The sequence below is a fragment of the Motacilla alba genome, chromosome 24, assembly GCF_015832195.1.
Source record: "Motacilla alba alba isolate MOTALB_02 chromosome 24, Motacilla_alba_V1.0_pri, whole genome shotgun sequence".
Lineage (NCBI taxonomy): Eukaryota > Metazoa > Chordata > Aves > Passeriformes > Motacillidae > Motacilla > Motacilla alba.
In genome coordinates, this window is record NC_052039.1 from 5,371,036 (window position 1) to 5,381,914 (window position 10,879).

A 10,879-nucleotide genomic window follows, 5' to 3' on the forward strand; every position below is an offset into this window, starting at 1 on the left:
AGCAGGGCAAAGCATCCACACACAGAGGGAAAAGCACGGGGCCGACAGAGCAGCCTCGGGTTTGGAAGTGGTTTTATGTTCTCTGTTGTTGATTTGACTCACAAAACCCACCCCGAGGCTTCCCGGGGAGCTGCTCACACAGGTAAAGCCCAGCACTCCTGTCTCCCACGCAAACAACAGGCACAGTAAGCTTATTCTGCATCCCAAGCCCCTGGTAGGACACGTGTGCCCTTTAAATGGAAGAGCACAGGCCTGGCTTGGATTAATGATGCCTTCAAGCACTGCCTTTCCAAAACTCAGGTTAGAAAGCACAGAAATAAACTGCCCTTCCTTTGGCTGGCTGCTTGTTCAGTCCAGAGAGCAGAGTATTTACAGACAAGGGACAAACCATGCCCAATCCATACATATTCATCAACGACCTGGGTGTTTCAGGCAGCCAGACAGAAACTTTGCAGCGTGAGGATTTATCACCTGGGTTTCCATTTTCCTGAAGCAGCGAGCTCTGTAAACTGGTTAATATTCCATCCTGCTTGCTCTCTGTGTGTCTCAGCAAGGAGCTGAAGAGCTGTGTGTGTTTTCTGGCCGCGGATCCCGGAGTTTTCACCCGTTGACTTTTGTCTCTACTTGCAGAACTTTGGAAAGTGTCACTCAGAGATATCGAATGCGAGTGATTACCTGACCCGCTGTTACTCACATGAAGATCGATATCTGGAGAAGATCCCTCATGTCTATGCCCCCTTGTCAGACCTCCCACAAGATCTTTATCCTCACCATTCCGACATCTCCTTCTGCTGCCCACCTCCCGGCTCCCGGGCTCCTTACATCTGTCCTAAGGAACAGTATGTTTAAAGTGTCAACACTGCAAAAAAAAAAATGAAGAAACTCATGGTTTTCACCTCTCCTGTTGCTCAACAACCAAGGCCTTCCAGCCCTCCCCTCCCTTTGCCATTGCTCGTTTTATTGATTGGTTTTTAAATCCGGGTGCAATTGCCATGATTAGTTCCAAGTGTCTGCCTGGCTTGCTAACGCTCAAGGGAACACTCTGCCCTCTCCCACCTCCTCTCCAGCACCTGCGTCTTTCTTTTCTCCCCCTGGCTCTGTGTGTGCATGTGTCTGTGGGTGACAGCTGCCCTGTGGTGGATGGGATGTGCCCAGCCCAGTCCAGTGTCTGTAGTTTTTCCCCTGTGTGGATTCCTGCACTCCTCACGCCGGAGTAGCCGGGTGTGGATCATTCCCAGCCCTCGCTGCAGCTTCTGTGAGGTTTAACAGCACAGCCAGTGCTCAGAGCTGAGCCTGTGGCTTTTTATTTCTTTTTTTATCTTTTTTTTTTCCCCTGCTCCTTTTCCCCCTCAAAAGTGGGGAGAGCAAATCCCCGTTTGTGAAGAGCTGAACAGCCAAGATTGCTGAACCAAATCATAAGATGCTTATAATGAAAGATGCTCAAAACCAACCCAAAAATAGAGATCAGGACATGGTTTAGGCGGTTTGTTTCTGTCCTTTTCCTTTCCTGCTCCCACTCCCAATCTCCTGGATTGACTCTTTTAAAGGGACACATTTTGGAGTCAACACATTTGGAGAAAGCATCCTTTAAATAACAGGTCTGATAACCTGAAACCCAAAGGAGAAAATAATTATAAAGGAAAACATTCTCTCTAATTTTCCTTCCAAAGCCTAACGTGGCCCCCCACGAGCTTTTCCCCCTTCTCTTCCTCACATCTGTTGATTGGAATTTTAAAATTAACTCAGGCAGAATATGAAGAATAAATCAGGATTTCAGGTAATCTCCTTGCTCTTAATGAAGGATAAAAGCCAATAGAGGAATTTGGCCTTTTAACTTTTATAAAAGCATCTTAGTTTTGGGACTACACCTTTTTTTGATATTGGAACGTGTGTGGGTGTGTAAATCCAAACGTGTACATTCCTGTGACCACAGAGTATTTTAGAGAAGGGAATTTATCTCCACATCACATTTGTGTTCACTTGTATTAGAGGAAAAAAAAAAAATATCCATATACACTTCAATGTATATAAAAGCAAAGAAGAGGAAGAGGAGGACAAGGAATGAACATCCTGCCTCAGAGCTTGGTTTCAGGGATAACTCCCATCTGTTTCACCCGTGGCATGGAAGAGGTGAGGCTGGGATGGTTCTGAGCAAAGGGATAAAGCTTTGTGGCCAGAGGGCATTTCCTTGGCTTTGGCTCAGGGAATTTCCTTTGCTTGGCATTCTGCAGACGCTAAAATCCCTCTGGAAAACGTGAGGATGCTTGAGCTGAGGGCGTGTGGGAGGGAGAGGTGGCCACCACACCCTTACCCCGCTGCCCAGGCACCCAAAACCTGTCATTGCTGCTGGGACAGGGGAGAAATGAAACTCCCAGCAGGTGACAGCTCCTGCCAGGGGACGTGTGACCACACAGGTGTCCCAGCCCAGCTCCTGCACTGAGGCACCCGTTTATTTTTGTCTGGCTGGATCTCCGCAGCTGTGCCTGCTCTCTGCCCTTGCTGTGTCCCTGTCACCTCGAGCCTCGTCCTGCCTGTCCCTGCTCCTCCCCACAGCAGCACATCTGGGTCACTCTGCTTCCCTGCAGGCTGACAAACACATCTGGATGCGGGAGAGGGGTTTGCACCCTGGTCATTTGGGCAGCACAGCCCCGCTGGGGGGTGACACCACGTGCATGGATCCCCCAGAATGGCAAAAAACACCCCCAGCTCTTCCCAGCCCTTCCCCAGTGCACGCTGCCACGCTGTGCCCGAGCAGGACAAGGGGTGTGGGGGGAATTGCTGCTCCTGGAGAGGTGTTTTCCTGCTGGGAGGTGGCCTCACACTGAGGGACAGGTGGGTGCATCAGCTGGGCCACCTGGGGGTGCCTGGCTGGCTGAGGAGTGGATGAAGGGGAATTTTTGATGCGTTTTTTTGGCCAAGCTGGAATGGGCAGCAGCAGCCCTGCCACGTGCTGGTGCGTGGAGCATCCTCATTCCCAAAGGATCAGGGGAGGATCACACAACTTTTCAATCCCATCCTGCCAGTCCTGACTGATGCAAACCTTTCTGGGATCATTTGTAGTCCCATTTCCTCTGCCGGTCTCCAGAGGATTCAGCCAGTCATTCCCTCACACCAAAGGACTCCAGTGCTCCAGGTCTCTATTCAGAAAATGCATTTTTCTCTCTGGTTTTCTCCCCGACACACCTTGGGAACTGGGAACTGGCTGCGCTCTGAACTGAAGGCACAGCCACCGCACTCACCCCACGCTGAATCTGCCAGATCTGCCTTTGCCCCCTGTCTTTGGAAAGGTGAGGAGGTGCTGGAAGCCCCACGGGTCTCTGATGTCCTGGAGTCAACCTAGCACCACTGACCATGAGGAAAAAGCAAGCAAAAACCCATTCCAAGCTTCCCTACCTGCATGCCTGGAACAGCAGAGCGCTGCCTGTACCGCGGTTTGATTTGGAGCCTTCACCTGACGCGGTTTCAGACAGATCCAGGAATTTAAATGAGAATGGAATATGTTCAGCTATGTTCAGGTCTTCAGATACAAGAGGAAAGAAGCCAGACAAAATGATTGCTTGCCAGAGGAGGCTGAGAACACGTTGCAGGTGGTTTTCTCTGCTGCCCATGTCTGGGACAAAGATGCTTTGATGAGCAGGGATACAAACTGCAGCATTACAGAAAAAACTCTGCTTGCCTTGTGCAGCTTTGAATCTGAGCTGCCCACAGAAGTCTGCCACAAAGGGTTTAACTGGGCTTGCAGCAAAGCAAAAGGATTTCAATCCTCCCTGAAAAGGTAAAAGGCAGGAGAAGCCTCAGTTCAAAGCAGTGGTTTGACTCATGCCAGCACAGGTATTTAGTTTAGGAATGTCTTGGTTTCCTCTGCCTCTCCCGAAGAGCTGCTTTAATCTCAAAAAATGGCAAGAGGGACTCGCCACACGCCACCAAACTCCTCTGCACCCTAGGAAAAGGGGGAAACCCTGAAGGACAGCCCTGAAGTAAGAAACAGTGAGTCCACTGCTTTGGTTTTACAAATCTGTGCTTGGAAATGGCTCTGATTCAGGGCTCTTGGTCCTGGCTCCCTTGCCCTGCTGGCACCCAGCGTTTGCCCAGGGGCTCTTCCCAAACTTCCCTGCACCTGCTGCCACGGGCTAAATCCTCACTCTGCTCCAGGATAAGGCTGCCCATGCCAGGGGGGAGCTTGCAGGTGCTGGAATCAGGGCCAGGGGGAGGTGTTCTCCTGCTGACACGGTGCCAATTGACTTTTAGAGATCCCTGCTCTGGGGATGAGCCATCCAGCAGCGCTGCTGGGCGTGGATCACTGAACAAGTCCAGCTGGAAACTGGTGGAGTGGGATCCAGTGGGCTGGGAGGAACTGGTATTGTAGGCTGGAGCATCATTTAGGTTGGGAAGACCTCTAAGATGGAGCTGTTCTTCCTGTTACCAGGGTGAAATGTCACGGGTTCTGTCCCATGTGTGGGTGGCACTGACACCAGAGCTCTTGCAGATGGAAAAGACTGATCACAGAACTTAAATAAAAGTGAGCTGAAGAGTAACAGCAACTTCTGTCCTGCCTGTGGGGCCTGTGTGGGGTGTTTGATGTCTGCCTTGCTCCCAGGGCTGCCTTCTTGCTGAGTTGTCCTCCACACCCCTCACCCCTTGCACTGCACCCCCCAAAAAGCACCCACAGGCACTCCTGCCTTCCCCAGGAGTTCCTGCCCGTTCCAGAGGCTCCTTAGGACTGGAATAACCCACTTTTCCTGCTGCACCCCCCCTGCCTGCAGCACAGGGCAGCCAGGAGCCAAAGGTAAGCAGAGGAGCAGAGCTCAGTGACCTCCAGGGCGATGGCTGCTGCACTCCCCTGCCCCGGCTCTGCCCCCAGAGCCACCAGGCTGCTCAAGAGATGCCAGCCCCACTTCACTTTGCTTGGGAATCCTCCTCCCAGCCTGGCCCTGCACGTGGGTGGGACAGATCCAGTCACAAACAGCCAGTCCTCGGGGCCAGCAGCTATTTAGGGAAAGAAAAGGGGGGCTTCCTCCTCCTCCTCCTCCTCCTCCTCCTCCTCCTCCCCAGCCCACTTCTCATGCCACGCTGATTTCCCGGGGCAGGCACTCAGTGCTGGCTCCAGAGGCAGGGAGGCACTGAGCCAGGGTGAGAGCCCAACCCAGCTGGACACCCAGAACTTCCTCAGGGGTTCCCTGTCAGACACAATTGATCAATAAACCGTTTATTGATGGCATTTTTCGAGCATTAACCCTGTGAATGAAAAAGCCTCAGGATATTTCTTCCCAGTAAAGCTGCACCGCACAAGGATGGAGCCTCTGCCTCGGGGTAAAGGCCCTTTGGAAGAATTTAGCCACAGATTTGGGGCTCAATTGAAGGATGGGGCATAGAGGGAGGGTGGAGGGTCTGAATGCACCTGCACCAGCAGCAGCCAAAGCTGGTCACGACTGGGAAGGGTTTTTTTGGGTTGTGGCAGGGAAGCTGACACAATCCTGCTGAGAACTCCAGAGTTTCTCTGGGCTTCTTCTCAGAAACATCAAGGAGAGACAAAATTCTCCTCAGGGCCAGGATATCCCACGGGATGGTGGGAGCAGAGTGCTGGCAGCGCTCTCCTCAGTCTGCACACAGACAGGTTTATCCTGCATTTCTGGATCCTGGCATCTCCCCCCAGGACTGCGTTCACTTCCCAGGAAGGGGAAAGAATCTGGATTCACCTCCTGCATGGCAGTTTTTAAAACATTTGCCCACAGGCTGCCACCAATGTCTGTCTGAACGCGGTCCATGGGAGCTGAAAAGTCACACCAACAGCCAGTGTGGCATCAGAAATACCTTGCTGAGGTGAAAGCTGCCCACTCTAACAGGAAAACACATCCATTCCAGCTCCTTTTCTATCTCCTCCAGCCCTGGAAGCTGCCTCCTTCCATCTCAGCACTGAGTTTTGTGGTCCCTTGCTCCAGTGCTGAATGTCTGATCAGTGCCACAGCGAGAACAGAGAACTTCCTGCCGGGCCATTTTCTGGCTGTGTAGAAATTTATGCATCTATTCATATGAATAAAACTAGAATACAGCCCTTGGACAGCACTAAATAGATCAAACCTATCAAAACACTTACACAGGATAAGTAAATTGATACTTATGTAGTGTGAGGTGAAAAGCTGTTGTTTTACCATCTAATTACCTTTATAAAGATATTTTCTCCTAGAACTAAAAAAAAAAAAAAAGGCCCCATGGAGGGTGGAGGATGTTCAAATTCAAGGAGGAGCTGCAAATTGAAGGCCAGCACAGGAAAGGGCTGCTCTGAAGATTTCACATCCCTGCTGCAAACAGGGCAGGCTGAGCTCTTCTCTTTTTTTTTTTTTTAGTTTTTTTTTTTCTTCTCTCTACTGTCATGCTCTATTTTCTTCCCCTTTATGGCAGATGGGAGGTGAGGTTTTAAAGGCTGCCAAGAATGCATCCAGCCCTGCTCCTCTGGCGGAACAGCACCATAGAGGGAATGAAGTTTTTCCTCCAAGCTTCCTCCCACCCCCGGCCTCCCCTCCTCCTCGTCATCCAGGCTCGAGTGCCATCATTTTCATATCACTACTAATTACATTAATTATTCTCCTCAGCATAAAACTCATTACGCTGGAATTTACGGTTCATTAAGTCAGAGGCAGGGCTTTTCCTCGGTGCAGCGTCGCGGGGTCAGGATTATTTCTGTCCTGGCTGGGGGCAGCTCCTGCTAAAGTGTGACCAGAGTGGTGTGTGCCACCGCAGGGCTGTCACAGCGGGCTGGGGGTGGCTCTGAGCCCCGGCAGCACTGGAAAGGTCGGCAGTGCTGGTGTGAAATGCTCTTTGTTCCAGCCCGGGGGAGGTCAGGTGGGATGAGCAGAGCGCAGCAGGGCTGGAGGCAGGGCAGTCCGAGGTGCAGCAGGATGTGCTTGGTGCTGTGAGGAAAGGTTTGTTCACCAGGAGATGCAGCTCCACGCTGCAGCAGAGCTGCCCTGAGCCTCTGGAGGTTGCTCCCAGCACAGGACACAGAGGATTTTCTGCCTGAGCTAAGGCAACACGCTCAGGGGGCTGAAATAGGAGGGAGATTTGAGGGTGCCAGGGGCTGGAAAGGCCATCCTGGCCATGCCTTTGGGGTGACAGCAGTGCTGTGTGCCAGTTCCACCACGCCTTTGCCAGGCTGGAGGGTTTGTCCAGCTGAGGGGCCCCACCTGCACCCCCTGAGAGCTGGAGGTGAGGAGCACTTCCACTCTCCTGGGCGTGATGGTGTGGAAGTGCTCCACATCACTTGGATGTGGTGATGGTGTCACCTCCTGCCCTCCCAGGGACACCTCTGGAATTAACCAGCACCTGCCCCTCTCCTAAAGGGCAGCCAGGAGCAAGGTTTCACTGCTTTTGGAGGGCAGAACCCGAGCTGGCAATGGGAGGGAAGGAGGAACAAGGAGAAGCTGCAGATGCCCTGCTGAGGCTCCCCAGCCCAGGAGCTGGAGGGACAAGGAGGGACGCTGCAGGGATGAAGGATACTGGAGCAGGATCACTTCCTAAGGGACCTGACCCCAGGGAATCCCTTTCCTGAGTGCAGTCCCTCCTTCTCACACGGCACAGCTTCCTACCACGCTCCCTAATTACTGTAATTAGGCAGTCACGCTGAGTGATGTTAGACACGGGGTTCAGAGTGCTTACAGCCCTGCAGAAGATTAAACCAGCCCCAGCTCCAGGGTCTGAGCTCTTCCCCATCGTGGTGATGATGGGTTCGAGCAGCAGGCAGAGCTCTGTGGCACAGGCTGTGTCATTTGTCACGGCTCTGGGGTCACAGCATCCTGTCACTGCCTGTGACCTCCACATCCCCGCAGCTCCCAGAGGTGCAGGACTGTCTGCGGCAGTAGATGGGAGGCCCTGGAAGGGTGAACTCCCTGTGACTGGCACAGACATGATGCCTGTGTGTCTATTTTGTCATCTGCCAAGCACGAGGATATAAATATGCAGCTGGATTTGTGCAAGCACAAAGTGCTGTGGAGCAGAGAGGGGCCCATTTTCACTTTATTCACTCAGTCCTCACCATTTTCTCTCTCTTCTGGTGCCCTTTAGGAGGGAATTCTGAGATTAGGCAGCAACCAGGTACCAGCACTGAGTTCAAACCCATTTCCTCATGGTTAACATCGGCCTGATTAGCTGGGAAATCCTTTCCTGAGGCATAATAGCAGGGCATTAAACTGGAGACAACCTTCTCAACCCCACATCTGCATTCCCTCCCTCCCCAGCCTTTTCTTTCCTGGGGGCACCCAGTGTTTGCAGTTGTGCAGGAGGCAGGGGCTCAGCTCGTACACAACTGGCACCGAATTCATTTCTCTGTGAATGTGAAAATCAATAGTGTTTAGAGAAGCCACAGAGGCCCTCCCATCGCTCACTGTCCTTGTTAGGTCCATTCCTAGCTGCCAAAAGATCCTTTCAGGAGGAGATTCCACCAGCTGAAGAAGGAAAATAATGATCCCCAGGTCTTTAATGAAGCCTGAGAAGTCTCCAGGCTTCTGCTCTCACCCAGAGCACAGGGAAAGAGTTTCTTGGTAATTTTACGGGATGGACTGGCTTTTCTCAGAGTTTTGCCTGGATAGTCAAATTCTGGTGCTTGGTTTAGCTCCAATTAAGCTCGAAGTGCCTTCTCACACATGCAAGGACATGCATTTCTCCAGCAGAGGTTCAATGGTTTCAGCTCTACTTGTGCTTGCAGATTTTGTGGGCACAACACTGAAAGCCGAGTTCTGGCTGTCCCACAGCACCAGAGCTCCACATCTTTATTATTATTATTATTATTAATAATAATATATTTTTTTTCTTCTTCTATTTCCTGTGCCTCTAATTTTATCTCTAGGAAGTATCCTCCAGCCAGTGTTGGATGTCTGTGTCCTGCCTGTGCTAGGAACAATTCCAGCCCCGTGGTCAGCTGCTCCATCTGGGGATGTTCCAGGGGTTTGTACAGCTGTTGACTGCTCCCCTTTCCCATCTGCTTCTCTCCTCCCTGACTCCTCTGTCCACTCCACCATTCCCAGCATGGCAGCACCACCTGGAGCTGTTGGAGAAGGGAGTTTAGCAGAGCAGGGAATCCAGGCTGAGCTCTCCAGTTTGCAACTGCTCTTTTTTTTTTTTTAATTTTTTTTTTTTTCAGTGTTTGCCTTCCAAATCCCACGGAATAGTTACTAATATTCCATCCCTGCTTATTGATGGGAAACCAGCTGGAGTGTGATTGCTTGTTATATCTCAGGGCCTGCTGATAAATGTTGCTGCTGAGCTGGCCATTTCCCAGCTGCCCAGGCCTCAGATCCAGAAAACTTCATTTTTCTTTTCCCTAAAAAACCTGAATGGATGGACAGCACATTCCTCTGGATTTACACCCAGATTGGCTCCTGTTCTGGAAGGGCTTTTAGGCACACAAAAAGGGCTCAGCTGCACCTTGCTGGCTCTTCCAGGGCTTTTTCTGAGTATTTTCAGCTCTTGCACAGCTCCATCCCTCTCCTGGAGTGCAGCAGCATCCTGACATATAAAGACAGCAAAAACCCCCCAGAATTAACCCTTTTTCCTTGCTTTTACCACTCTTCAGTGCACGTTGAAGGCCTTAATGACACATTTTTTAAGACCAAAATTCAATGTAGGATTTAATATGTGAGTTCTTTGTCCTTCAGCTCCTTCTTTCTCCCGCTGTTGGGATTGGGTTGGGATAACCCTGGGGCAAGGAGCCCAAAAATGGCTCCAGACTCCCTGGAAAGAGGCAGCTGATGCTCCCCTGGGCTGGTTTAAAGATGTGACTTGGCTTTTCAGCACCAGGACCATCCACTTTTCCACCTGCTGATCCTCAGGGAGCAGCACAAGATGTGAGCAATGCTCCGAGTCAAGCCCAAGGGTAGGAAAACCCCACAAGAATCAGCCTCTGTGCCATTCCCACTCATGGGGAGGAATTTATAAAGACAGCAAAAAAACCCTTCAGAGTTCAAATTCATTCTTTTTCTTTCTTTCTTTTCTTTTTTTTCCCTCGCTTTTTGGATTTTTTTTTTCCAACATGATATGAATACAGCCACAGAGCTCCTCTGAATATTTAGATTTTTTTTTGTTTGAGCGCCGGATTCCTCTGTTCCCATTCGCTCAGCTAATTACCCTTTTAGCTTGCTTTTGCTCTATTTTCACAGATCTCCTGGTTTATTTATATCTACCTATCTATAATGATTTCAGAGCCATTACTCACAGCAGCACCAGGAAACATTACATTTCCCAATTTACAATTGCAATTATGATATCCGTCAGAAACAAATGCAGCTGCCTTTAATTTTAAGCAATATTTTGATCATTGTAATTAAAAAAAGAACTTATGGCACTGCACACATTAGAGAAATTAATGTAATTTCCTGGCGGCCTTAACAGGCATGCAAATAGTGGTGGCTGGATGGGAGATTTAGGGGAGAATTAACCCTTTTTCCTTGCTTTTACCACTCTTCAAGGCCCATTGAAGGCTTTAATGACACGGTTTTTAAGACTTAAATTCAATGTAGGATTTAATATGTGAGTTCTTTGTCCTTCAACTTCTTCTTTCTGCCACTATTCTCTTTCTGAAATTGCTGGTTATTAAAGGATTTATGTGCAAACAAGACCATTTTCCTGTCACTGCTCATTTCGGCTCCGCCTGTCTCAATGTGTGGGGACAGATGAAATCCAGTCGCTGATATTATAATCACTGCCACAACTGCACATTACAAACCCAATAACAAACTCTGGCAGATCCCAGGTCTGTGTCTCGCTGCGCTTCACAACAAGGAGAATTTACAGCCTGAATTTGGATTCATGGCACAAAAAAAAAAAAGCATCTCTGAGGGAAGCGAGGATTCAGATGAGCAGACACAGAACATCCTTCCCGTGGAAGCTG

General features: G+C 50.3%; 1 protein-coding gene across 6 annotated transcripts in view; it reads left to right on the plus strand.

Annotated features, from left to right (window-relative positions):
• The window catches only part of NECTIN1 (nectin cell adhesion molecule 1), a 98,569-nt gene extending 89,650 nt beyond the window's left edge, over window positions 1-8,919 (plus strand). For 2 of the 6 annotated variants that reach the window (XM_038161406.1, XM_038161407.1), the window contains one exon: window positions 631-5,008. In XM_038161406.1, coding sequence (XP_038017334.1) covers window positions 631-849 — 219 coding nt within the window. In that variant the 3' untranslated portion in view covers window positions 850-5,008. Of the gene's footprint in view, window positions 1-630; window positions 5,009-8,839 lie in introns of those variants that run through there. The other 4 variants (XM_038161408.1, XM_038161411.1, XM_038161412.1 and 1 more) reach the window with 3 other exon arrangements.
• Window positions 8,920-10,879: the final 1,960 nt, after the last annotated feature.